Genomic DNA, 27,016 nt, shown 5'->3' on the forward strand with positions numbered 1-27,016 from the left:
TGTGCCAGTGACAGTAGGCTTGGAATTTTAGAGTGACTTGAAAAGGATAACCTTTTCATTCATAACAGAGAAGGTGATGCTGAATAGAGAGAGGGAGCAGCAAACCATGCGGATAATATGAGGAAAGAACATTCCGGGTACTGCAGAGGTTTTGGGGTGGGGATATGGTTGGCTTATTTGAAAAATGGCAAGCAGAGTGGCTAGCATGAGTGAGCAGAAGAGAAGTCGTTAGATCAGGTTAGAGAAATGTAATGGAAAATATTTACAGGGTTCAGGCAAATGTTTTTTGTTTTAAATAAAATTTTTGTTAGTTGCCAACGAGCCTTTATTTTATTTATTTATGTATATGTGTGCTGAGAATAGAACCCAGTGCCTCACACATGCTAGGCAAGCACTCGACCACTGAGCTACAACCCTAGCCCAGGCAAAGACTTGAATTGACCTGATATGTGTGTGTGTGTTTTGCTAGGGATTGAACCCATGGACTCTATACTGCTTACATTTAATTAGTTCACCTTGATTGCTATATTGACAATAGCTTTTGGGGTGGAGATGGGGCAGTGGAAGTGTAGGGTTGGCACAGGATAAGGGAGACCTGAGGCTAATACTGTAAGTTAGGTGAGAATAATGATGGTGTGGACTGGGTAGTGGCTGTGGAAAATGATGAGCACTGATTAGAGGTTAAGAGAATATGTGGGCTGGGCTGGGGATACAGCTCAGTTGGTAGAGTGCTTGCCTTGCAAGCACAAGGCCCTGGGTTCAATCCCAAGCACCTCAGAAAGAGAGGAGAGAGAGGGAAGAGCGAAAAAAGAGAATATGTGGGTGAAGCCAGGTGTGGGTGTCAGGAGGCTGAGGCAGGAGTATCACAAGTTCAGTGCCAGCCTCAGAAACTTAGGCTTTAGCGAGGCCCTAAGCAACTTGGCAAGATCCTGTCTTAAAATGAAAAATAAAAAGGGCTGGGGATGTGGCTCAGTGGTTAAGTGCTCCTGGGTTCAATTCCTGGTATTAAAAGGAAAAAAAAAAAAAAAAAAGAATAGGTTGATGAATCACAACAATACTCCAAGATATTGGTGCCCAAGATTAGTGGGAAGTCATTGGAGGAAGAGCCTTTGGGGAGCAGTATCTGGATCATGGTTGGATTGATGACAATGTGGGAACCGGAACTTGGTTTAGGGTCTGACCTGGGGCCAGTAAGGGTTAAGAGTGAGAGTCATTGGTTTTTTGCACAGATTAATGTTGGAGTAGAGGTCTGGGCAGCACTATTGGGATTAGGATCAATATTTGGGTGAGGATTACTTAGGAGTCAGAAGCTATTTCTCCTTTTCTACATCTTTCCATCATACTCTTTTAGACCAGGGTTGATTATAACCATTGTCTCCTGTGTCATTGAGGTTGTGGAGTATTGAGAATATAGGACCTTTTCTTCTTGGGTGTCCTGGGGGGTTGATGCCAGCTCATCCCTGCCTGGGTGAAAAATGCTAACCTTTCCAAGCTGGGACCTACAGTCAGGGAAGGGTGAAGAATGGTCCCAGGTGCTTGACCCAGCTCTTTTCCCCCAGATGGCCCGCTGTGTGACCTTGGTTCAGCTGTCTATTTCCTGTGACCACCTCATTGACAAGGACATCGGCTCCAAGTCAGACCCACTCTGCGTCCTTTTACAGGATGTGGGAAGGGGCAACTGGACTGAGGTGAGGTGGGCCTTGGAGGTTAAGGTTACGCAGGGAGGCTCAGTTTATGTTTCAGGATGAAGGGTGTGTGACTGTGATGCATATTGGCCTTTGCCCACAGCTTGGCCGAACTGAGCGAGTACGGAACTGCTCAAATCCTGAGTTCTCCAAGACTCTGCAGCTTGAGTATCACTTTGAAACAGTCCAGAAACTACGCTTCGGAATCTATGACATAGACAACAAGACACCAGAGCTGGGGGATGATGACTTCCTAGGGGGAGCTGAATGTTCCCTAGGACAGGTATGTAGGGCTAGGGATTAGAATCCTTTGCAGTAAGTTCCCTATTAGATAACCTTGGCTCCGTAGAGGTGGGAGGACAAGCAGGACCTGACTGACATTGAAGTTTCCCTGACCTACTTTGCTATAGATCGTGTCCAGCCAAATGCTGACTCTACCCTTGATGCTAAAGTCTGGAAAACCTGCTGGGAAGGGAACCATTACGGTAAGCTCCAGCAAGGGCCAGGAAGGGATTTAGCAACAATGAAGTTTTCCTAAGGTAATAGAATCTTTCCTACTTAGGTCTCAGCTCAGGAGCTGAAGGACAGTCGTGTAGTAACAGTGGAGGTAGAAGCCAGAAACCTTGATAAGAAGGTGTGTCTGGAAGGAAACCTTGGGGACCCAAGAATTGAAGGGACGGGGATGGTTAATGGGGAAAGAGATGGGTGAAGGGCTGGCAGAGTGGTTGTTTCTTCCTGATTCTTGTAACAGGTTTCTGTGGCATTGACAGGACTTCCTGGGAAAATCTGATCCATTCCTGGAGTTCTTCCGCCAGGGTGATGGAAATGGCACCTGGCATACAGATCTGAGGTTCGAGATCCTGGAATTAGGTGGGGAGGAGTAGGAGAGAAACTCTAGGGCTTGCAAGGTTTGGAACACAGGGAAGAGAGGCTGCAGGTGGGTGTGGAAGGGCAGCAACTCCAGACAGGCTCCATGTGGGCCCAGCCAGAGCTCACTGGAGATCTTGCCTTCCACCTCCAGGTAATCAAGAACAACCTGAATCTACTTGGAAGCGCTTCTCAGTTCCCTTTCAGCATTTCTGTGGTGGAGACCCCAGCACACCCATCCAGGTGAGGAGCTTACCTCCTGAATGAACTGAGAAAGGGAAGAGAGCCTGGGGAAGGACTTCTCACCTGTCTCCTCTCTCCTTTATCTAAATACTTACCTTTCCCTCAGGTACGCTGCTCAGACTATGACAGTGATGGGTCACATGATCTCATTGGTACTTTCCACACTAGCTTGGCCCAGTTGCAGGCAGTCCCGGTGAGTTTGTTAGCCCTACTTAGGGATATGAGGTGGGCCCTAGATGGCTACAGCCAGGGGACAGTGGGGAGAGTGCAGCTTGGAGATTTCTACACTTATTTTCCTCTCTTTACTAGGCCGAGTTTGAATGCATCCACCCTGAGAAGCAGCAGAAAAAGAGAAGCTACAAGAACTCTGGAACTATCTGTGTCAAGATTTGCCAGGTGAGACAGTAGCTCATGGATCAAGGGCTCTGAATCCCTGAACTCCAAGAGTCCATCCCCCTTTTACCTCAGGCATGATACTGGTTCATCTGCAGGTAGAAACAGAATATTCCTTCCTGGACTATGTTATGGGAGGCTGCCAAATCAACTTCACTGTAAGTTGCCTTACCAGGGACAAGAAAACCAGTCTGAGGCTCAGGTGGCCTTCAGCTCCCTTCCTGGCCTCCTCCCAGGTGGGTGTGGACTTCACTGGCTCCAATGGAGATCCCTCCTCACCTGACTCCCTGCACTACCTGAGTCCTACAGGAGTCAACGAATACCTGACAGCGCTGTGGAGTGTGGGCAGTGTGGTTCAAGACTATGACTCGTGAGTAACTGTTTCTCTTGGCCAGCCCCACTCCTCCAGATGCTTCAGCCTCTGGGCTTACAATCCCCTCACTGCCTCTTCCCAACTCATTATGCTTCTACAGGGACAAGCTGTTCCCGGCATTTGGATTTGGGGCCCAGGTGCCCCCTGATTGGCAGGTGAGCCTTCTCCCCCACCCCACCCCACCCCTCATTCTTGATTTTAGTTTCAGAATCCTAATTTGGGGGTTGTAGTGAACTTGCTGCCTTGAAGGGGATGCATCCCTGTAGGCATGTATACATCAAGCCTGGGACTAAATAGCTCCTGTAGCAAGTTTAGTATATACCATAGTGTTTTTTCTTTTCTTCTCTTTTGGTGCTGGGGATTGAACCAAGAACCTCATGCATGCTATGTACATGCTGTACCATTGAGCTATACCCCCAACCCCCATAGTGTCATCTTTTCTCAGCACAGTAAGGATGAGGGGGACATGGGAAGGAAAGAGACTCATTTTCATTTTTGCCTTCAGGTCTCACATGAATTTGCCTTGAACTTCAATCCCAATAACCCATACTGTGCAGGTAAGTTCCCCCTGTGCTCTAACATGAAGCAGATCTCTCCACTCCTGAGTGGTGAGCCTGTATGGACAAAGAAAGCCAGTGGGGAAGTGGTGAACTCCTTGTCCAGAGGTGTAGATTTTTCGCTCTCTGGAGTCAAATCTTCATCTTACTACTTATTAACTGTATGACTTGGCAAGTTGCTTACCTCTGTGTGCTTTGTTTTTGCAATAAAGGTAAATATTGCAGGTTATTGAGTATTTAAGAAGTTATAAATAAAGCAGTAATCCTGACATGTAAGTGCGCCCTAAAAAATGGGTAGCTGCTGTTATTATTATTACTTTTCTTTGCCTAGCGATTCACAGGATAGGACTTATTTGGGCTTCATTAGAAGTCTTAGTGCCTCCCCTGCAGGGGGCTGTTTTGCTAGTGTCCTTCAAGCTCTTTTTACTGGCCTAACTTTGTGACTCCTCAGCATCCTCAGGTGGAAAACATTCTGAAGTGGAAAATTCGATCTGAACTGAGTTTTTAGATTTTCTTTTGACTTTGTATTTTGATGTAAGGTCAGAATTGGAGAAAACTTGCAAGAATGGGGTTTAGGTCATTGGAGCTCAGGATTCAGGATGTGAATGTGTGCATTTGATTTTTCTAAAAATTCTTTTTTTACCCCTGAAATGTTTGAGAATGTTGTAGATGTACAACATTATATTTATTATATTAAACATATTAATATGGTATCAAACATGGACAGGGTATAGTGTATACCTAATACATACCAAATACCATCCATATGACCTTATACTCCTAAATATTTCAGTATGTGTTTCCTAAAATTGAAGACCTTCTCTTATATAACCAAAGTAACAATTCTCAAAATCAGGAAATTAACATTAATATAATAGTATAATCCAATCTATAGTATTTATTCAGATTTTGCCAGTTGTCCACCTGTCTTTTACAACAAAAGGAAATCTCAGATCACACATTGCATTCAGTTCCATCTTTCATCTGAGAATTTTTCGTATCTTCCTTATATTCCCAGCTCCTTTTATTCTTTTCTTTTAGTTTTTGGTGGTGCTGGGGATTGAACCCAGGGCCTTGTGCATGCTAAGCAAGCACTCTACCAACTGAGTTATAACCCCAGCACCCCCTTTTATTCTTTAGTTTTGAGATTTCAAAGTTTCAATAAGTTGCCCAGACTGGCCTTGAACTTATGAGCTTCCTGTCTCAGCCTCCTCAGTAGCTGGGATTACAGGTGTGCACCAGCATGACCAGAGATACTGTTTTGAAGAGTACAGACCAGATATTTTCTAAAAAGTCCCTTGGTTTGGGTTTCCTTGAAATATCCTCTTGATTTTGAGGTATTCACTTTCAGCAAGAATACTACCAGAGTGATGCTGTTTTCTCAGCACATCATATTAGGAGGCACAATGTGTTAATTTTTCCTGTTACCAATCATGTGAAATGTAATGTTAATCAGTCAAGGTTGAGTCTACCATATTTCTCCACTATACAAGTGTTTAGTAATTAATGTCTTTTGAGAAGAAATTTGAAGGTATTTACATATCCAGTTAATTATCAACTTTTACCCTTTAGATTTAATATCCATTTGTGAATCTTATCGGAATCAGTATTATTTCTATGATAGTCAAATGATTTATAATTCCTCCTTTTACATTTATTGAGCTTTTTCTTCTCCCGTAGTAATTAATATCTCTATTGATTCTTACTATATTAGATGGATTATAATTCTGATGCTCAAATGGTCCAGAATTTGTCCAGGGCACCCCCCTAATCTGGGTTTTAATTCAAGCCACTATTTAGGGCAAGTCTCCTTCTTTTTGAACCTTTGTACACAGTGGTGACTGAAATGCATCCAGGTTCCCAGATCTTCTGACTAGGATGGTGATTTCAGGATCAGCCAAGTCCTGAGAGGTCAAGGATGTTATAGTGTTTCTTGCCCTCATTCTCTGCAGGCATCCAGGGCATTGTGGATGCCTACCGCCAAGCCCTGCCCCAAGTACGCCTCTATGGCCCCACCAACTTCGCACCCATCATCAACCATGTGGCCAGGTTTGCAGCCCAGGCTGCATATCAGGGGACTGCCTCGGTAAGGGTTGTGGGTAGTGTGGCAATGGGGTGGTGAGGGCTGTGCATCAAGGGACCTTGGGTGTATGGGAGTATGTGGCTGGAGTATTTAGAGGAGTCTGGGAAAGAGGATCTGATTCAATATATGAATGGGCTTACCCCTAGCAATACTTCGTGCTGTTGCTGTTGACTGATGGTGCTGTGACAGATGTGGAAGCCACACGTGAAGCTGTGGTGCATGCTTCAAAACTGCCCATGTCAGTGATAATTGTGGGTGTTGGTGGTGCTGACTTTGAGGCCATGGAACAGCTGGACGCTGATGGTGGGCCACTGTGTACACGCTCTGGAGAGGCATCTACCCGTGACATAGTACAGTTTGTGCCTTATCGCAGATTTCAAAATGTGAGTCGGGGCAAGTTTGGGGCCAGACCAGGATATGGGAGTTTACCCTTCCACCTCTTCCTGATATGGGCTGAGGCCCAGGACTTTCATCAGTCTTATACAGGGTTGGGTGTTGGGTTTTGTGTCCTGCCTTGGGTATGAGATGTAGACCTTAGGAAGCTGTTATGGACCCCCACTGACCTTGCCCTTCTTCTCCTGGCAGGCTCCTCGGGAAGCACTGGCACAGACTGTACTTGCAGAAGTGCCTACACAGCTGGTCTCCTACTTCAAGGCTCAGGGTTGGGCTCCGTTCAAGGTGCCTCCATCCCCAGCCAAAGGTCCTGCACAGAACTCCCAAGCCTAGATACCCTTGGAGGGTAGGCTGTGGCCAGTTCTAGTTCTGAGCTTTGTACCCCCAGTATTCTCTGGGGCGTGGTCCAATCCTACACTCTCCCCCCAGTGCTAGCACTTTATATTTGATACTTTTATACTGGCTTCTGCTATTACTGCTCTTGATCTCACCTGCTTGTCCCTGATATCCCTTATTCAATAAAGACCAGTAAAAATCACTGCTGTGCCATCACTATTTTTGGGTAAGAAGCTATTAGCCATTACTTCACTTCTCTGAACCTCAGTTTGTTGACCTTACGGGTTGTTGAATGATGCCTTTGGTATAATAGTCCCACCTAAAGAAAATGGGTATTTCTAGCCAGATTTCTATTCCTACTAAAGAAACTGACACAATTTTTGAAAATACTAAATCTGAATGCAAGGAAAACACATGGCCTTCCCTTTCTCGGGGTGAGGGAGGGATGAGTTTTAAGGTGTAATAGGGACTATGTTAGACTTCCTATAGGAGGGAGCAGTAGTAGTTTTGATCTTAAACATAGGCTATGCACCTGATTTTTTTCCTTACTAGAGATTTAATATTTAGATTCATTGTAGAAAGACTTGTAAGGGTGGGGGATGATCTCATTGTATTGCCCAGGCTAGCTTTGAACTCTTGAGCTCAAGTAATCCTCCTGCCTCTGTCTCCAAGGGCCAGGACCACAGGGACCTGCCACTGTGCCTGACTTAGAATTTTTTTTTTTTTTTTAGTACTAGTAGTAGTAGTAGGGATTGTACTCAAGGTGCTGTACCACTGAGCTACAAACCCAGCCCTTTTCATTTTTTATTTTGAAATAAACAGGGTCTTGGGAAGTTGCTGAGGTTGGCCTGAAACTTGGGATCCTCCTGCTTCAGCCTCCAAGTCACTAGAATTATAGGCATGTGCCACCATGCCTAGCTAGAAAAGTTTTAAATATAGAAAAAATAAATATCACTCAAATGTTTGTCCTAATTAAAATATATTTGGTGCTTTTAGTCCTTTATGCATATTTATAGGCTATGTATACTGTTTTAGGATATTTTAAATTGTTTTCTAATTTTTAAATGTCCTAGTTAGTACAGATTATTTCAAGTATAAATATTATACAAACATAATAGAATAGGTAAGGGCCCTGTTCTTCCTGACAGACAAAAAAAATTTGTTTTTCCTAAATAGGACATATTACATATTATTTGCATCTTTTTTTTTTATTTTATTTTTTTATTTTTATTGTAAACAAATGGAATACATGTTGTTCCTGTTTGTACATGGAGTAACAGCATACCATTTTCGTAATCATACATTTACATAGGGTAATGATGTTTGATTCATTCTGTTATGTTTTCCTCCCCCCCAACCCCTCCCACCCCTCTTTTCCCTCTATACAGTCCCTCCTTCCTCCATTCTTTCCCCCCTCCCACCCCCCATTATGTGTCATCATCCGCTTATCAGTGAGATCATTTGCCTTTTGGGTTTTTGAGATTGGCTTATCTCACTTAGCATGATATTCTCCAATTTCATCCATTTGCCTGCAAATGCCATAATTTTATTATTCTTTATAGCTGAGTAATATTCCATTATATATATACCACAGTTTCTTTATCCATTCATCAATTGAAGGACATCTAGGTTGGTTGCATCTTTTATTTAATATATTTTGGATGTCATACCCAACTTGAACTTATTGCCTCACCTCATTCTTTCTGACACTGGGGATTGAACCCATGGTTGCTCTTATCACTGAGCTACATCCCCAGCCCTTTTTTATTTATTTTGAGACAGGGTTTTGCTATGTTGCCCAGGCTGGTTTTGAATTTAGGATTCTCTTGACTCAGCCTCCCGAGTCACTCACATTACACCATGCCCAGCTATTTTGCTTTTTAAAAAATTATATTCCTTTTTAAGACATTAAATATTTCCTTAAATTACTATTTCTATTGATTGCATAGTATTTTGTAGCCTAACTTAATTCCTTGATTACTGTTTCCAGTTTTTGTTCTTATAAACAACATATTTTTATAAGTATTATCTTTGAATATATTTTTTTTTCCATAGGAAGTGCTGGGGCTTGAACCTATGGCCTTATAGATGCTAGGTAAAGTGCTCTACCCCTGAGTTCCACAACCCCAACTCTTTTTATGTTATTTTTGAGATAGGGTCTCATTATGTTGCCCAGGCTGGTCTCAAACCTGAGATCTTCCTGCCTTGGAGGCTTCCCAGGTAACTGGGATTGCAGGTGTGTGTCACCATGCCCAGCTATATCTGTATATTCTTTGGATAATAGTCTTATAAATGGAATTGCTGTGTTAAAAGAGTATTAAAAAATTTAAGGCTTTTGGTTTCTGTTGTGAGGAATCCAAAAAATCTGTATTATTTCATATTTCCTCTTTTTTTTTGATGCTGGGAATCAAACCCAGTGCCTCATGCATATTAGGCAAGCATTTTATCTCTAGCCTTATTAGTTCATATTTCTAACCCTAGGTGTTTTTTTTTTTTTGTTTTGGGGTACTGGGGATTATTGAACTCAGGGGCACTCGACCATTGAGCCACATCTCCAGCCCTATTTTGTATTTTATTTAGAGACAGGGTCTCACTGAGTTGCTTAGGGCCTCACTGAGTTGCTGAGGCTGGCTTTAAACTTGCAATCCTCCTGTCTCAGCCTCGCAAACCACTGGGATTACAGGCGTGCATCACTGCATCCAGCTAATCCTAGATTTTGAGAGCACTTAATTTGCCTTCAAATTACAAAATAATATCCCTAAGTTTAACAGATGGATAAGTGCTCCACCCTAACACATACCTGTGTATGTGTTAGACACTCCTAGTTTTACTTTCTAGGGAACTGTTGATAGTCTGTAAGTTCTTCTAAAACGTGAATATACTGAGAATTTGGGGTGGTGGGTACCAGGGTTTGAACCCAGTAACTTAGCTTAAACCGTGAGCCACATCCCCAACTCTCCTTTATTTTAACATTTTGAGACGGGGTCTAAGTTACTGAGGCAGGCTTTGAACCTGAGATCCTCCTGCCTCAGCTTCCCGAGTTGCTGGGATTACAGACATATGCCACCCCACTGGACCATACTTGGTAATCTTAACACCCAAGATGTTGCATATTTCTTTGCTCGTGCTATTCCCTCTTTTCCATCCCTAGGTAAAATTCATTAATCCCTTGATTTTCTGTCTCTATTTTCCTTGAATTTCTTTAGACCATCAGATTGAAGAATTCATGGATCTATAAATGAATTGTCCTGTTTTCTGGAGCATCTTCTTTCCCCTGCCTGGCTCCTTGAGGGCACCAACTGGTGAACAGTAGATCACTCACACTGTGTCTAACACAGTCACTCAGGTCTCAGTGAAGACAGCCTGCAGAAGGGCTACTAAGCCTGCATCACCCCTTTTACTCAGAAGCTTCTTAGAGGGTCACAAGTCTCCTTAGTGTTTGAGTGTTTGTGAAGAAATATAGTTTCCCCTCCATCTGTACCTGGATTTGGGAAGCTTTCCAGACACTAGGAAAGTCATTCCAGACATTGGTGGGTGGGAATTGAGCAGCACAATCATGGCTTCAGCTGCCTGGCAGCTCTGCAGTTAAAGAGGGCAGCCCCTGGAGGAAGGCAGTCTTGAGTTCCATTGTGGTATTGTTCTTCACAAGCTGTGTGACCTTGAGCAAGTTTCCTGACCTGAGTGGTTTATTTCTCTGTGTTATGCCTAGTACAGAATGTCCACATAGCACTGGCTCTTGCACACGGTAAGCACTCCATGAACATCTGCTGCTACTATATTGATCTGGACTTCTCCAAAAAAAGAGGATGGATTGGGAGGTAGACCCTACAATTTATATGCCAGAGTTCTCTCCAACAGAGCACCCCCCCCCCAGTACTGATCCAGCTGCCTTCAGCACAGAGCTCGATTCTACTCCAACCATCAGCATGTTTAATGGGACCCCCCAGTGGCCCCCGTGGCACTGTCCCCTGCCTCCTCTGAGGTTCGTACACCATGGGCTCGGACTCGATACAAGCATGTGAAACGTGGGTGGCCCCAGTTGCTTAGAATCTGGATCTTCACCTTTGGAAAGGCAGATGGAGGGTCGTTCTGGGAAGACAAATGGATCATGCCAAAAAATGCTCTTCCAAAGGCTGCCCTCCCCAGTCATCTCTCACTGCCCCATTGCCTTAGCAGTGAGAGACAAACACACCTGTAGGTGGAAAGTCTGAATCTCAGATTTCTTCACATCAAAGGTGAATTTCCCCAAGAAAACTTCAGTCTCATCATCAACCTGAAGGCCCTGGTGGGTGAAGAATGAATGGAGGAACAGTGAGGCATGAAGAGGCGGGAGAGAAAACAACTTTGTTGAGGTTCTTGTGTGTTTGGTAATTGTGAGTATTCTGATGATAGGATGTATGTATGTGGAATGTGAGCTCTAAAAAAACAGGTTTCTAGTCTGGCCAATAGTTAGCCGTGTTACCTAGGGAAGTAATATCTCAGAGTATTACTTTCCTTGTATATAAAAGGGGAGATAACCATACTTCATCAGTGATGAGATGGATTCAATGAAATATGGCATGTAAAGTGCTTGGCACAGAGTAAGGATTCAATAAGCCATACCTATTATTTGGATATAGTTATGATTATTTATAACCTATAGCAGGCCTGAGAGGCAAGTGACTTATGTCTGATTTATAGATGAGCAAGCAAAGCCTCATACCAGCCCTAGTTCTTATGATCGCTTGGTGCTTTCTAAGCAAAGTCCCCCACCTCCTGGCCTCAGCACCACTCACAAAGACTGCGAAGTCTCTTGGGGCGCTGTTGGCTCCCCCGGTGTGTGCCACACTGGGCGGTGGATGCTGTAAAGTGATGTCGCTCAGCTCCACACGACCTGGTAACCTGATCACCACCTGGCCCTGGTCGCCCTCAAAAGCCCAGCAATTTCCAGGGAACACGTCTGGCTGCAGGCGGGGTAGGGATGGTGGAGAGAAGAGATCACCAGAACCCACCACATAAGAGAGCAACTGCTGTTCCTTCCCATCTTCTACTCCCAGAGGGACACTTCCAACCGGGGTCCCTATCCAGCCAGATGCCGCCCAGTGCTCTGCCCCTAGCACTGCCAGGTCTCTTCAGTTTAACCCCATCCTCGGCTTTCTGCAGAGCCTCACCCAGGTCATGCCAGGCCCTGCTTTTCAGCCGGCCGTACCCCACTGCACAGCCAGGTCCCGCCCCTTGGCCTCATCCCGGGATCCCGCTTACAGGCCCACCTCTAGGATGACGGAGGGCGGCCGCGCGTAGTTCCAAAAGCTGAAGCGGTTCCAGAAATAGGCAGTGTTCGTGTCCTCGTAGTCGTGTGATGTCTTTTCTAGGTCGATGGAGGCTCCTGGAGCAGGGAGAAGTAACCCTCAGGGGCTCCCAAGTCTTACCCGCAGCTGGGAAAGATTTGTGTCAGGATCTCTCTCTGCGTGTCTCTGAGTCTTACCCACAGAGCTCAGCGCGTAGTCGGGTTTCCGCACGAAGTCCTCATTCAGCCTCTGGAACACTAGCTTGGCCACTCTCTGAAGTGGGGAAAGGCGGCGGGGAGAGGCGGGCTTGCGAGCTGCTTTACAGGTGGGCCTGGCTCTTCCGGAACTGGGTGCTCAGGGATGGACTTTGTGGGCCCCGGGAGAGACCCGCAGTGGGGACTCGAGTGGAGATTGAATCCCAGGTCCCAGAAAGCGGGATCTGCCGGGGCTTCCCTAGGTCCGCGGGCACTGCGAGTGGGCGGAGCCGCGGGGTCACCAGGCCTCTAAGCGTCCTCGCTGCGCGGCTCACCTCACTGTGGGCTGCGCGAACATTGGACACCTCCTTGTGGAGCTTATCCAGCTCGGCCTGGAGCTGCTGCAGCTGCTGCCCCTGGGAGCGCACGCGCTCGTGGTACTCGCTGGAGGGGGGAGGTTAGCACCCTGCAGTTGGCTCCCTGACCCTGGGCCTCTCCCGCAAGGCCCTGAAGGAAACACCTTTGAGCCGCTCAATACCCACCCCAGGTGCCCTCTTTCACCTTAGAGTCAGCATCTCCTTAGGTTCCTATTGGAGAGAGGTAGGGACAAATTTAGCTTGGGGACAACCGACTCAAAATGCCTCCTTTTTTAACTGCCCCCCCTCCCCAACACACATACTACTACCCTGAACTTCCAGGACCAGAGAATCTCGGGCACCCCTCAGACATGTGTTCATGGCCAGCACTTCCTTAGAATAAGTCTCCCACCAGCACAGGGACCCCCACAACCTCCACACACCCCAGAACACGGTCTTCCCGACTTACATTCTCCAGAGGAGGGACCAGGTACAGGAGCCCCCACCAGAGTGCTGTAGAAAGCCGGGGAGTGTGTCAGAGGAAGAAGAGGAAGGAAAGGGGTTTCCCTCATATAAGGAAACTGGATAGCAGAGGCCTGAAGGGAGGGGAGGACGATGGGGGACCGAAGGGGGACTAGAGGGCCCTGAAGGGGCCGAGTGGGCTGAGGGACTTGGGGCGGGGGTGCAAATGAGCTGGATTTGGCTCCAAACTTCCAGAGCTGGTGCCCCAGGGGATTCTTGGTCCCTCACCTGCCAGAAAGACGCTCAGCAGCGACACCGCGGTGATCAGGAAGCGGACGGAAAAGACCTCCCTAAGGAACCGGAGGGAGGTTGAGGCCCCAGGCCCTCTCACCCGCCAACCCTGACCCAAGGGTCCTAGACTCAGCTCCTGGGAACACGACTCAACCAAATCTGAATCGGCTCAAGTCTCGGTCTTGCTCGGCTCTACTCCCCACCCCCGCCAAAGAACACCCTGGGGCGTCCTTGTCCCTCCCTCTGACCTGTACACATTGACCAGCGCGTCTCCTACCAGGGATAACACCACGCTCAGCACCTGGAAGAGGAGGCCTGGGAAGAGGAAAGCAGGTTCAGAGGGACCTCGGGAAGGGCCTCGGGCAAGGGCCTGGGTAAGGGCCTGGGTTCAGAAGGGACTCGGGAGGCTGAGTGGGCTAGGTGAACGCGTTGAAGGCAAGAAAATGGGCTGGAAACTCAGACATGAATCTCAAAGGGGCCGGGGAGTCAAACGTGAGAAGTGGAGTCCGAGGGCTGAGCGGGGGGATCAGAGGGGTTCGGGGCTGGCCTGGACCGTACTCAGAAAGTTCTTGGACACTCGCGGCGGAGGCATCTCCTGCCTCAGATCCAGGGTGGAGAGAAGGTCGAGCGGCTCCTCAGAGACTACAGGAGACTCAGCCGGTTCTGCGGGAGCCCAAAGGCTCCATTGGGGCCTTGAGCACCGCAGGCCCATTCTTTCCCCGACAGCAGGCTCCCCAGCCCAGCCGCCAGAGAGATGGGCAGCCTCTCAATCAGGCTTTGGAGCCGCCGCACCCTAGTCCCAGACCTCTCCCTCCGCAACCCCAGGCTCAGTCAAGAGGTGGTCCCACTCCTAAGCGGATGCCCCGCCCCCATTCTGAGGTCTTGGTGCGGCCCCCTTTCCCAGGTAGCCACTCACGCCAACACTGAGGCGCCTCCTCAGTGGTGCCCAATCACAGGGTTTTCCCCGCCCCTCCCCAGAGCAGTCCATCACACCAAGGCACCGCACCTCAAGGGATTTCATTTAGCGCCCCCCTCCCTAAGGGGTGCCCAGACATAATCTTATCCCCGCTCCACGCCAGGCCCCGCCCCGTAGGCCCCGCCCCCTCCCTCGGCTCCCCCAGGTTCGACCCCGCCCGCACCCGAGGCCCCGCCCCTCACGGTTGCCGCGCCACAAGCGGTCTGCCCTTTGTGGCTCCGAGACGCCGGCTTCTGCCGAGACCTTCCTGCCCATGTGGGTCCTCCGGGCAGTCCTGGGCTCAGGGCGGGCTCACCGCAGCTCGAGCCCCCAGCCCTTCTGCCCTCGGGCTCCCTTGGCCCCGGCCCAGCCGACCGGTGCCCGCTGCTGTCCCCCGAAATGACGCTGTCTGAACTATTGCTGTTGTCGCTGTAGAAGTTGGGTTTGTGCGGGGACGCGGCCGAGCCTGGGCGAGGGCTCCGCCGCATCCTGACCCGGGCTGCCCCTCACGGACGCCAAAGTCGCCGCCGCAGCCGCCAAGGCCCTCAGCCACTGCGCGCCGTGGGGACCCTACGGACTCTGCGTGAGCCGGCGGCCGCGCAGCCAGACTCAGCCCTCTCACCTGTATCTGGGCCCGGCTGCTGTCGTCATAGAGGAGACCCGGGTCTCCACCGCACGTCCTGACTGTACGTCATAGAGCTAGCAGTGATGTCGCTGGGAGCCATTGCAATCTCGTACTCTTTCTGATGTTTGACATCACACCTTTTCCAGAACACGCAGAATGGTGCGCAGCGTAATTTCTATGCTCCTTCCTTTCCGTTTTTCTCATTTGACACTAATGTGCTAAATGTTTTACTTATTTATTACATTATTGCCTGCCAGGCCCACTAGAAGGTAAACTTTTTGAGGGTGGGGATTTTTTCCCCCACTATGGTATTTTCCAGTATTTAGATAGACCTAGCCTGTAGTAGGTGCTCAGATATTTGCCAAGGAATGAACATTGAGAAGGATCAGAGCATCACCCCAGGGCACTTCTAGATACATTTGTACCAGGGATTGAATTCAGGGTCACTTAACCACTGACTCACATCCCTGGCCCTTTTCTATATTTTATTTAAAGATAAGGTCTCATTGATTAGCTTAGCGCCTCGCTAAATTGCTGAGGTGGCTTTGAACTCGTAATCCTCCTGCCTCAGCCTCCTGAGCCACTGGGATTACAGGGGTATGCCACCGCACCCAGCTCCTGTGTGGTTCCTTTTGCCCTGTAAGCCCTCAACTCTGTCCTGTCATTCTAGATATCAAGCCAGAAGATTCTGACCTCAGGATTTGTGGGTCCCTCCCAAGCCAGGCCCATGTTCCCAGAGGTCTCTGGAGTGGGAATTGTGCACCCACCAATCATCACACCCACACTCAAACCCTACACTGAACCATGGAGAAGGAAATGAGGAATCACAAATGTGGTCACCTCCAGGAGACCAGAGGTTCCCAAACACCTGCTGTGTGACAGAGTAGTAGAGCAGTTTATAGAAATTAGGTTCCCAGGCATGCCTGGGATTATACTACTATGTTTCTGGGGTGGACACAGAAATGTACTTTTTTTTTTTTTTTTTTTGCGGTGCTGGGGATCGAACCCAGGGACTTGCGCATGCAAGGCAAGCACTCTACCGACTGAGCTATCTCCCCAGCCCAGAAATGTGCATTTTAACAACCACATGTGTAATCTTGATTAGGGACCACACTTTGAAAAGCATCCTGCACAAATTACACAGACAAAGGTCCAGAAAGGGGAAGGACTTCCCTGAGACCACACAATATGTGACAGATTAGAATTCCAATATCTGCTTTCCAACCCATTACTCTTTCCATCACATCATACCTTATGTAGATGATAGGAAGTGAAAGTGGCAGTTCTTAGATGGGTGGAGGCACAGGTACAGCCTGTTAAGATGCGTTATAACCCAAGGGGAGGTGCTTGTGCCAGGCTCCAGAGAGGTGACATCAATGCATTACTTGATTAGATACCACAGAGCCCAGGAGAGAAAGAAAGGAAGACCAAGGCACTGCAAACTAAAAATTCTGGTCCAAATCTGTCTCCCTTTCTCCACCACTTCCTGTTTGTGAACCCTTTTGGGTACCATTGTCCCTTGTCTACCAAAAGAGACAAATGAAACCCTCCCCCAACATCTAGGAGCTTAAGGTCTAACCTAGTCTTTTCTTAGAAAAGGAACAGTCCATTCCCATTGTCTTGTATTTTATAGACTCCCAAACTCAGTTGAATACCTAATAACTGGGAAAAAGGCAGAACCAGGACTTTCCAACCCTAATATTGAAGTGGGAAAGCTGAAGCACAAGGAGGAGGAATCATCTGTAGCTTAAAGCCACACAGCAAGACCTAGTTCCTCTGAAGGTCTAATCTTATCTACTACTGCTGCCCTGAATTCCTTGTATTCAGGTCGAACTGAGCAAATCATGTGCCCCAGAAAACATCCTGCATTCCTCTTCACTGCTTAGATGTCTGTCTTTGCTTCCAACTCCTGTCCTCAAAGCCCTGTACTCAAAACTCTCTCCTCTGGGAAACCCCTCTGCCCTCCCTCCTCAGATCCCCAGGCCCGACCCTTTCCTATAGTGGTGGCTACTGCCACATGGTATTTCTAGATTGTTTTATCATTGGAGTCCATGAAGCTACTGGAGACAAAGAAACACATCTGACTCACCTTCTATCCTCTAGAGTAGAGCACAAGTCCTGCATGTAGGAGTATAGTAAATAGAAAAATGCACACATACTTCATATTTTAAAAGTCATGGTGGTGCATCTTTTTAATCCAGTGATTTGGAAACTGAGGCCCGAGGATTGCAAGTTTGAGGCCAGCTTCAGTCAACTTAACCAGGTCCTCAACAACAACACAACAACAAAAGGAAATGATAATGTAACTAAGGGGTAAAGCACTCCTGGGTTCAATCCCCAATTCATTCAACACAGTTTTTGTCACCCATTATGAGACATATTAATTCCTTCTTTGAGCATAATTATTGCACAACTGTTAAAAGTCATTAACCCAAGCTAGGAACTTTATGCCCAGAAAATGCACACATACTTCATATTTTACAAGCTGTGGTGGTGCATGCCTATAGTCCCAGTGGCTCAGAAGGCTGAGGCAGGAGGATTGCAAGTTCAAGGCCAACCTCAGCAACTTTAAGCAACTTATTGAGACCCTGTCCTAAAATTTTTTTTAAAAATTACAGACTATTTTAAAGGTTTACTAACTCCTTGGAGCCCATCTATGATCCCACTGGAGTCCTAGGACCCCAGGTTAAGGACCTCTTGCTTCTGGTTAAGAAGCATATGGAGGGCTAGGGTTGTGACTCAGTAGTAGAGCGCTTGCCTGGCATGTGTGAGGCACTGGGTTCAATCCTCAACACAACATAAAATAAATATAAAAATAAAGCAAAGGTATTATGTATATCTACAACTAAAAAAGACTTTTAAAAGAATTTAAATAAAGAAGCATATGGAACAACTACTATGCCCAAGCTAGTGACTCATTCCATAAAACTCGGGCAAGGACTAGGGGATTCCATTTATTAATTCATCCATTTACCCAGACAATGTTTTAACTGTGTATCATATTCTGAGTTGGGAAAAATAAATAAAATGAAAACTGATTCTGAGCTGGGCATTGAGAACACAAAGATGAACAAGAAACAAATAAGATCTATGCCCTTGAGGCCTCATAGGCTAGCCAGAACTAGACTGGGGTCTTGTTCTCTCCATTCCTACCTTGTCTCAACTCCCACCCCACAAGAATGGGAGGAATTGTGGAGTTTTGACCAGTTCATAGCTAATGAAGGCAGGAAGGACTGAGTTGACCACAGGGACCTTACTCCAACCTCTCCATTCTCCCTCCATCCCCACCCATCACTCTCAGGTCTGATGCCTGAGTGTTTGACTAAAGGGCAGGGATTGCTGAACCTGCTGGGTGAGTCCAGTGAGTCAGAGGTGATTTGGGTGGGCAGGCAGGCAAAGGGTGAGCCAGTGGCACTGGGACCATGGCTCTGACCGTGTGTGTGAGGAGACTAACAGGGCTTCCAGGCACTCATGACCGACAAGTGAAGCTCAGTTTTCGGGGTGAGGCTTGCAAGAATGCTGTAAGAATTTTGGGAACTGGCCCTCTAATCCTCCATTTCCCAGACCTCCAACTCAATTCCTGGCCATCTGTACAACTTGTCTCCTTTTTCCCCTACCTAATGTCTCTGACCCTCTGCCTCTTTCCCTCTCCCAACTTCCTCTTTCCTTTAAATGTGAATCTAGTGGGGAATGGACACTGGACCCAGGGTGGGAGAGGCATGTGACTTTTTTATGTGGGGGAAGGGCTGATAAATGACTAGTTCCAGTTCTGAACAGGTTTTACCCAGAAAACAAGAAAAATTCATTGTGGTCAAGAAGCTGATGTCAGTGAGGTCAGTATAGATGGCTCCCAGATGGGTAAAAGCTGGGCTGATTCCTTTCCAGGTCCATCCTGGGCTCGCTACTGGAATTGGGGAGATGTAGTCTTGGAAGCGGGGTCCGTAACAGACTTGAGAAGTCAGACCCAGTTTGGGATGAGTCAGTTCCAAGACTGGCAGCATTGGTTCTTGACTGATAGTTAGCTCCAGATCACCTGCTTGTAGTCACTCCCAGGTTGGAAGAATCATTTCACGTTTGGGAGATCAGTCCTAGGATTAGCTCCAAGTTTGGAGGGCTGGCTTCAATTTCAGGGTTGGGAATAGGGATGGATTAGGAATAAGGGTCAGCCCAACCGTGGGTGTTACAAGCTTCTTCCTATCCCCAGCTGTTCCGCTGGCCCCATTATGGGGCTCCACTCACTGGGGAAAGTCTATCTGTGCAGGTGGTCAACTGCAGTCGTGTGTTCAGCTCCAGGTGAGTAGGCCTGGGTGAGCCAGGGATGCAGGAGGGACTGGCAGTGACTTGCTGACATTTCCCTGGGACACTCTTCTGTGTCATGCTACTCCCCTAGGCCTTTGGGGACCCTGGTGATCTCCCTGCAGCAACTACAGAGTGCTGGGCGTTTGGTGCTACGGGAGGCCCTAGTGGATGAAAACCTGCGAGTGTCCCCTGTGAGTCTCATCAGCACCAGTCTGCCACCCCCAAGCCTGAGACCCCCTCTAGATAGAGGATTCCATTTTACCCAGGGAAACCAAGACCCAGACAGCAGCGGTAACAACTGCCACCACTGCTAGGGCTCCTTTCATTGCAGTCCCTGCCTGAGTATGATGTGGGCCAGAACCTGGTTCAACTCTAGGCCCCAGGGTGTGGCAAAAGGGAGATAAGTTTTCTGTTGCTCTCTGATCCTGGAGTAGACTCACTTCTAGTGGGAGACAAAGATGAACACCTGGCTGAATTTTCTTTTCTTTTTTTAATTTTAATTAAAAAAATTTTTTGGGTACTAGGAATTGAACCCAGAGGAACTTAACCACTGAGCCACATCCCCAGTCCTTTTCTATATTTTATTTAGAGACAGGGTCTCACTGATTTTCTTAGTGCCTTGCTCAGTTAGTGAGGCTGGCTTTGAACTTTTGATTCTCCTCCCTAAGTCTCCTGAACTGCTGGAATTAAGCATGTGACGAATTTTCCTGGTGTTTCACAGAAGCTCATATTGCCTAGAAGTGGATGTGGCTTGAAATCTCTCATCTGACAGTTTCTCATTGGAGAATGTGAACAAGCTATTAGCATCTCTAAGCTGTTTTCCTACATTATGTGGAATTATAGCAAGTGTTGAGTTTTTCATTCACTCTGTAGTCACTGGTTAAGCTCTTATGAGCCTAGTGTGGTGCTGAGCAAGGGGGATTCAGTAGGGAGTAAACCCAGACATGGAATTGTCCTCTTGGAGATCCCTAGCCTAATATTAAACAAATATCCACACAAATAAATGTAAAATTGCAACTGAATGCTGTCAGGGAGCTGGAAGAGTGCATAACAGGACATGAGATCTATTTTGAGGTCAGAAAAGTTTCTCTGAGAAATAATGCTTAAGCTTGGAGCTCAAGCATTACAGGTATTAAGTGAAAGGAAGAATGTCCAGGCAAAAGAACCCAATATGCTAAAGTCCAAGTGTCCTCAGGCAGCATAGATAGACAGTAGAGCAAGAGCAGAACCAGCAATGAGGTGGAGCTGGACTGGTTGGCAAGGACCAGGCCATACAGAACTGCGAAGATCACAGTAAGGGATTCGTAAGAGCAGTAGGAGATTTTGGAGCTGTATTTGACCTGCTCGAGAAGTAGCTTGCTCATTAAATTCTTAGCAAGATTGTGAAGAGTCAACATTATTGATAATTAGAGAAGAGCCACAAGTCACTTTAGTTGCAGTGTAGGAGGGTCTGTGTTTACAGATGGAGTTAAAGGCATTGTCCTTGGGCCTCTCAGGCCTAGGACAGTTTGAGGAGTACTACACTATCTACTTTCAGATCCATGTGGAGCTTGACTTGAAGTATCAGCCCCAGAGGGCGCTGCTGGAGCCTGGGCAGAGGAGGACTTCGGGGCACTCATCCGGGATAGGTAACCTAAGCAAAGCCCAATGATCCCAGTCCAGGTGGTCCCAGTCTAGGCAGGTCCTGGAAAGGGAGAAGTGGTACCTCGTTTCACTCTGAATCTGCCAGATGATATGACTCTTGAACCCATGCTGCTCGGGTTGCAGCTCTGTCTTTGGATCTTGCCCTCCCTCACTCCCCTCATTTTCTTCCTCCCAGCTCAGAGTTGATCATCCACAATGTGGGCTTCCAGGAGCTGGAGTAAGTATGTGGGGGATGATCTGGGATCACTGGGATCAGGTCTTAGGGTTAGGAGCCAGTAACATGGGCTTAGACCTGAGGGTCAGGTATCAGACTGAATCAATTCCAAGGTCAGAGATCTGTTCTAGAATCAGAGTCAATTTGGGAATTAGAGAGCTCTCAGGGTTGGGAATCTGTCCTGAGATCACTGGAGTCAGTCCAAGGGTCAGGGGTCATGGGTCAGGGGTTTTTGGTCAAAAAGCCAAAAGATGCCCAGAGATGGGTAACAGGTCCCAGGCATGTCTCTTGAGGGCTTTTCTATTAGGCCAGGGGAGGCCCAGCTGGAGCGGCGGGCAGTAGCTCTGGGCCGCAGGCTTGCTCGAAGCCTAGGCCCACAGGATGATGATGAGAATGAGCTGGAGCTGGAGCTGGAGTTGGACCTGGAAGATGAGCCTGATGTGGAGCTTTCTGGGGTTGTGTTCAGCCCCCTCAAGAGGTAACTTGTACTCACATGTGACTGCTTCCACACCCTGTCCATGAGTCAGTCTCATCATTCACACATGTGGACCCACACCCGCGCACCCTCACAAGCATGGTCCCAGAATATGGGTAAAGGGTCAAGGGTCACTCAGGGCATAGACACTGCCACTTTCAAGGTCAAAATCAGTTACACTGGCTCACACAATTATAAGTGCAGTGTCCCTAGTGCTTAGAATAGTGTTGGCACATAGTAGGTGCTCAATAAATTTTTGGTTGAACAAATAAATGGATTCAGGGCTTCAGGAGTTAGTCAAATTCTGGGTGTGGGCTTGCTTGAGATGTAGGTAAGGCAAGACAAGCCCCAAAGGACTCAGAATCCAAAAGTTTATAAGGAACAAAAGACCTTATCCCGAGCATCAACCAAGTGTGTATGTTGAGAGGGAATGGGGAAGCTAGAGCTGACCTTAAGTTTTTCACAGCCGAGCCCACGGCCAGGCCGGTGGGGATCCTTTCCAAATGTCCAGAGCACAGGACTTCCAGGTACTGCTCTCCTCCCAGGCCCAAAACTTTGTGGAACCCTCATTCTGTGTGTGCACACGTTCCTTCCCCTACCTAGATAGGTCTGACTTCCTTTCCTCCTTTTCTGCACCTCTTAGGTAGGGGTCACCGTGCTGGAGGCCCAGAAACTAGTGGGAGTCAACATTAACCCCTATGTGGCAGTGTGCGTTGGGGAGCAGCGCCGTGCCACGGCCACACAGCGTGGGACCAATTGCCCCTTCTACAACGAGGTGTGCAAGAACAATGAAGGCGGGGAGTCTGAGAGAGTGGGCGGGACCAAAATAGAAACCGTCCTCAGAGGAGGCGTGGCCTGGGTGCGAAAGAGTCTGGAATGTGGAGGGACCGGGCTCATCAAGGGAAAAGGTGCAAAGAGGCTCAGTCCAAGGGGAAGTACCGTATTCTCTTTACAAGGGGGTGGGCAAGCCGGCGAAAGCTCTTCACATCTAACTTTCTCTCACCTCCCTACCTTTCTCTTACCCCCACTTCAATCCAGTACTTCTTGTTCGAATTTCATGAGACCCAGCTTCGCCTTCAAGACTTGCTGCTGGAGATCACGGTGAGAAGAGTAGGAGGAGATATTTCCTTTAGAAAAGGGGGAACGCCGACGCTCCAGGACTAACACTACTTCCCCCCAGGTTTTCCATTCGCAGTCCCTCCCCTTTATGGCCACCCGGATAGGCACCTTCAGGATGGACCTGGGCATTGTCTTCGACCAGCCAGGTACTGAACTTCCCGCTTATTGAGACTCATCTGCAGGGACAGGGCTCTCACAGCAGTGACTCCGTACGGACTCCTGTGCGCCAACTTTTGAGAGTCATCTCTTGTGAAGACTGACACTCCACACACTCTCACTCCTCCCTACTAAGCCAGACAGGAACCCCCGGCCATTGTCCAATGCTCTGGTCGCAGCCCTATGATCGCCTGGTGCATCCCGCCACTGTCCCCTGACCCCTGACTCCTGGTTCGTCTTTCTGCCTTAGATGGCCACTTCTATCAAAAATGGGCTCCTCTGCATGACCCCCAGGACACCCACGCCGGGACTAAGGGTTTCGTTAAGGTCACCTTGTCCGTGAGGGCACGCGGAGACCTGCCCCCTCAACTGCCAGTCCTGGGCCCAGGGCACAGTTCAGACATCGAGAAGTGAGTTGGGGTGAGGGGAGGGGAGAATCGGACCAGGTGTGGGCTCGGGGGCGCGGAGAAAACGGAGGGGCAGATTCTCCTACTTCGCCACCTCTCGCCTCCCTGCTCCTCCAGGAACCTGCTCCTGCCGCGCGGGATACGAGCAGAGAGGCCGTGGGCGCGGCTCCGCGTGCGGGTCTACCGCGCCGAGGGGCTTCCAGCACTGCGTCAGGGGCTACTAGGCAGTTTGGCCCGCACCCTGCACGACCAGCGCATCCTCTTGAACCCCTACGTACGGGTGTCCTTCTTGGGGCAGCAGGTAAGTCGCTTGCGTGCCCACTCCGCCGCGACTCAGGCCCTGATCACCTGCTCTACCCTCTCGGTCTGTCTTTCCCTCCGTCTTCAGGGCGAGACGTCGGTGCGCAGCGAGGCGGCGGCGCCCGAGTGGAACGAGCAGCTGAACTTTGTGGAGTTGTTCCCACCGCTGACGCGCGGACTTCGCCTGCAGCTGCGGGACGACGCGCCCCTGCTTGATGTGGCCCTCGCCACGCACGTGCTGGACTTGAAGCAGATCTCCCACCCCGGCCGCGCGGGTGAGTGCAGCTGGCCTGCACAGGCTGCTGGCTCTGGGGCCCTGTGGACCCCAGATCCTGCTTCAACTAGCCTCGGTCTCTCAGCGCCCGGGTCGCTCCTTCCTCGGGACCCAGCTCGGCTTAGGGAGTCAGGTCCACCCGGACAAAATGAGCTGTCCCGCCCTTCGGAGCCTCACGTGTCGTCCCAACCCGACAGCAAACCCCACCCTTGGTTGGATTCTAACCTGACCACAGTTACACATCCAGTAATCACGCCTGCCCTGATCTTTCTACGGATTTACACTCACGGAAACAAGTCTGCTGCACTCATCCAGCCCCTTACCCTATCACACGTAGCCCCGCCCCATCCCGGCTCTACCTCGGGAGATTTGGCTCTACCAATTGGTGGACCCCTAAAGGCCGAACTTCACCGATTAGCTTCGCTTTTGGGAGCCCAGCTGGTTTCGAGGTGCACCCAGGTGGTCCTCTACAGCGGTCTGGAGCTGTTCCCTTCCGGAGTTGCTGAATTCCTTCCTACCCATACCCCGACCCCAGGACTTGGAGGAGATAAGGGTATGGATTGTAGAATACTTTAGTACCCACCTGCCTTTGCTCCTCTCTAAAACCCTGTTCTTGTCCCACACAGCCGGGTTTAACCCCACCTTTGGCCCAGCCTGGATACCCCTCTATGGCTCGCCCCCTAGCAGGGGGGTCCGGGATGGTCTTCAAAGTCTCAATGAAGGCGTTGGCCAAGGCATTTGGTTCCGCGGTCGGCTTCTGGTGGCTGTGTCCCTGGAGGTGTTTGAAGGGAGAACTGAGCCTGAGCCCCCTCAGGCCCTCCAGGGGTCCAGGTTGTCCCGACTCACCGGAAAGAAGAAGAAGAAAGCCAGGCGGGGACAGATCCCAACCGGGGTTCCGAAGCAAGTGGACACCAGCTCCAGTGCAGAATCTCCTGAGATTCCTAGTGCTATGGAGGTCGAGGTGGAGGAGTTGCTGCCCCTGCCAGAGGTGGGAGCTGGGGTCGCTCTCAGCTTTGGAGGTTTAATCCATTCCCAGACATTAAACACCATGGCGGAGTCTCAATTTGGGGACTTGGGTGGGTTTGTATGCATAGTGGGTGGAGGGAGACTGACCAATCCCTTGGAGCCAAAGTATTGAGGCTGCAAGGTGTAGAGAGGGCATAGGATACCTGCAGTGACTTCTGGGCCTTGGGTGCAATGTTTTTCTGTGAACACTGTGGCCAAGCATAGTCCAGGTAGCTCCCTGGGAGGCCAGGGGCTGACTCCAGTCTGATTCCCTTCCCCAGAATGCCCTGGCACCCTGTGAAGATTTCCTGCTTTTTGGCGTGCTCTTTGAGGCCACCATGATTGACCCTTCTATGACCTTGCAGCCCATCAGCTTCGAGATTTCCATTGGTGTGTGGCCTAGCTGAACCCGAGGTTCATGTTTTGTGGGTAGTCATTGATTTCAGACTGTATGCTCCTGGAAGGGGCTATTGACCTTCAGTAAGGGTGGATTCTGACTTCTCTTGAGGCAGCAGTGACTGAGGGAGGGGTCTGACCCTCCACCTTGGCCTGCTGACTCTTGCTGCTCTGAGGCTAGGTTGTGCAGGCCGCAGAGAGGAGCAATTGGGTCAAGGGTCCAGGACTGGGGAGAGAACTGAGGGCACCCTGGGGGAAGCTCAGCCTCTGCTGGAATCCGAAGATATGGGGACTGGTCTGGAAGAGGAGAAGGAGCTGGGAACTCCTGCTCAGAGACCTGAACCTGTAGATGGCAGTGGGGTAAGTTCTCCTGATGAGTCTAAGGGAGGTGTTGGGAGGTTGCCAGATACTCAGGACACCTGCCGAAGCCTCAGTTCCTCTCTGTCTGGCTCAGACCATACCTTTGCTTGCCCCTGCGTCACCGCAAGCCCTGCGTGCATGTGTGGAGCTGCTGGGAAGATTACACATGGCGCCTGCAGAGCAGCAACTGTGTGCACAAAGTGGCTGAGAGGCTGGTGAGGGCAAGGCCAGTGCCCAGAGGGAGAGGCAGGGCTAAAGGGATGCTGGGGACACTTTGGCCCTTGAGGGAGCGACCAAAGGAAGCTAACGGGAGAAGCACAAGGGAGCCAACACCTTATTGGTGCAAGACCAGAGCACCAAAGAACACAGTGGACAAAGAACACAGTTTCTGGGCAAACTGAAGGGAATTAAGGGGACCAAAGTTATAGAGGACAGGGATTCAGAATAGTTGAATCCAGGAAAGGGCAGGGTGAAGGGGTTAGGGTAGAGCTTCTGGGGTGGAATCACTAAGGCAGTAGAAGAATGGAACCATGAATCCCATGGAGCCAAAGAAAGGCAGGTCTGGAGGTGTGAGGAGGTGGTGATGGGGCCTCCAGATGGGGGTGTGGGTTCCTGTGCCTGAGACCCTCAAGACTTTGACCCTTTCACTGCCCTACAGAACCAGGGACTGCAGGAGGTTGAGAAGATGCAGCGCAGACCAGGACTGGGTGCCTGCACACGACTCAAGCAGGCTTTGGAGGAACTAGTGGCTGGGAGCAGGTGAGCTAAGAGACAGCGCTTAGAGCTGTTGGTCCTGGGTCTGTTCCAGTGTGGAGGAGACTCGGTGACTGTCTGGACCCAAGGGTGACCTGAAGCTGCATTTGCTCAGCACTTTACAGGAGACAATTTTAAGTATTGAGAAGTCTGATGGAGATTTGGGGGAGTTGGGATGTTTCTAGATCCTTAGCTTCTGCTGCCACCTTCCATAAGGTCTCCTTCTCTGGCTCTGAGAGACCTATACTGCTTCCCTTGCCTCCTACTTTATGGAGGAAACAGAATCCTCACCTTCCTCCAATTAATCCACTACCTGGCCAGCTGTGCATCTCTCTGCTCTCTCTCCTTCCTGTTACAGTGGATGAAGCATCCCAGCTGTGATCTTGATTTCATCTCCTCTCACCTCCTGGAGGAATTGACTCTGCTGTTGTCCACTTTGTCTCCTGCATCCTCAACTGAGCCTTACTTTTATCATGTTATTGCTGTAATCAAGTAAACATGTTCTGGTTGCTTCCATCTTTTACCTTCACTACC

At 49.1% G+C, this 27,016-nt stretch overlaps 3 protein-coding genes across 3 annotated transcripts in view; 2 read left to right on the forward strand and 1 right to left on the reverse strand.

Moving 5' to 3' along the window:
* Rbm12 (RNA binding motif protein 12) overlaps positions 1-7,132 on the forward strand; it is a 34,013-nt gene extending 26,881 nt beyond the window's left edge. Inside the window, 17 exon segments of the mRNA XM_047537759.1 lie at positions 1,560-1,688; positions 1,789-1,968; positions 2,096-2,170; positions 2,248-2,319; positions 2,456-2,507; positions 2,510-2,535; positions 2,707-2,725; positions 2,728-2,795; positions 2,902-2,988; positions 3,105-3,191; positions 3,287-3,346; positions 3,425-3,558; positions 3,662-3,716; positions 4,067-4,118; positions 6,071-6,204; positions 6,348-6,584; positions 6,787-7,132. Coding sequence (XP_047393715.1) covers positions 1,560-1,688; positions 1,789-1,968; positions 2,096-2,170; positions 2,248-2,319; positions 2,456-2,507; positions 2,510-2,535; positions 2,707-2,725; positions 2,728-2,795; positions 2,902-2,988; positions 3,105-3,191; positions 3,287-3,346; positions 3,425-3,558; positions 3,662-3,716; positions 4,067-4,118; positions 6,071-6,204; positions 6,348-6,584; positions 6,787-6,927 — 1,608 coding nt within the window. The 3' untranslated portion in view covers positions 6,928-7,132.
* A 2,442-nt stretch (positions 7,133-9,574) lies between these two features.
* Positions 9,575-14,305, reverse strand: Spag4 (sperm associated antigen 4). The gene is made up of 11 exons (XM_047540993.1): positions 14,059-14,305; positions 13,749-13,815; positions 13,498-13,559; positions 13,217-13,260; positions 12,953-12,978; positions 12,727-12,835; positions 12,395-12,470; positions 12,180-12,295; positions 11,706-11,873; positions 11,123-11,212; positions 9,575-11,019 (listed from the first exon to the last, which is right to left on the reverse strand). Exons 1-11 carry the CDS (start codon positions 14,210-14,212, stop codon positions 10,861-10,863), a joined length of 1,071 nt encoding a protein of 356 aa, XP_047396949.1. The 5' UTR covers positions 14,213-14,305; the 3' UTR covers positions 9,575-10,860.
* Positions 14,306-18,502: 4,197 nt separating this feature from the next.
* Positions 18,503-27,016, forward strand: part of LOC124977270 (fer-1-like protein 4) — a 42,459-nt gene continuing 33,945 nt past the window's right edge. The window contains 20 exon segments of the mRNA XM_047540712.1: positions 18,503-18,581; positions 18,858-18,913; positions 19,285-19,373; positions 19,471-19,570; positions 20,917-20,944; positions 20,947-21,007; positions 21,199-21,240; positions 21,545-21,715; positions 22,179-22,239; positions 22,356-22,487; positions 22,751-22,813; positions 22,893-22,977; positions 23,238-23,397; positions 23,512-23,695; positions 23,783-23,969; positions 24,595-24,956; positions 25,255-25,363; positions 25,551-25,746; positions 25,824-25,944; positions 26,388-26,488. Coding sequence (XP_047396668.1) covers positions 18,503-18,581; positions 18,858-18,913; positions 19,285-19,373; positions 19,471-19,570; positions 20,917-20,944; positions 20,947-21,007; positions 21,199-21,240; positions 21,545-21,715; positions 22,179-22,239; positions 22,356-22,487; positions 22,751-22,813; positions 22,893-22,977; positions 23,238-23,397; positions 23,512-23,695; positions 23,783-23,969; positions 24,595-24,956; positions 25,255-25,363; positions 25,551-25,746; positions 25,824-25,944; positions 26,388-26,488 — 2,387 coding nt within the window.

The sequence above is a fragment of the Sciurus carolinensis genome, chromosome 2 (assembly GCF_902686445.1).
Source record: "Sciurus carolinensis chromosome 2, mSciCar1.2, whole genome shotgun sequence".
Taxonomy (NCBI): Eukaryota; Metazoa; Chordata; class Mammalia; order Rodentia; family Sciuridae; genus Sciurus; species Sciurus carolinensis.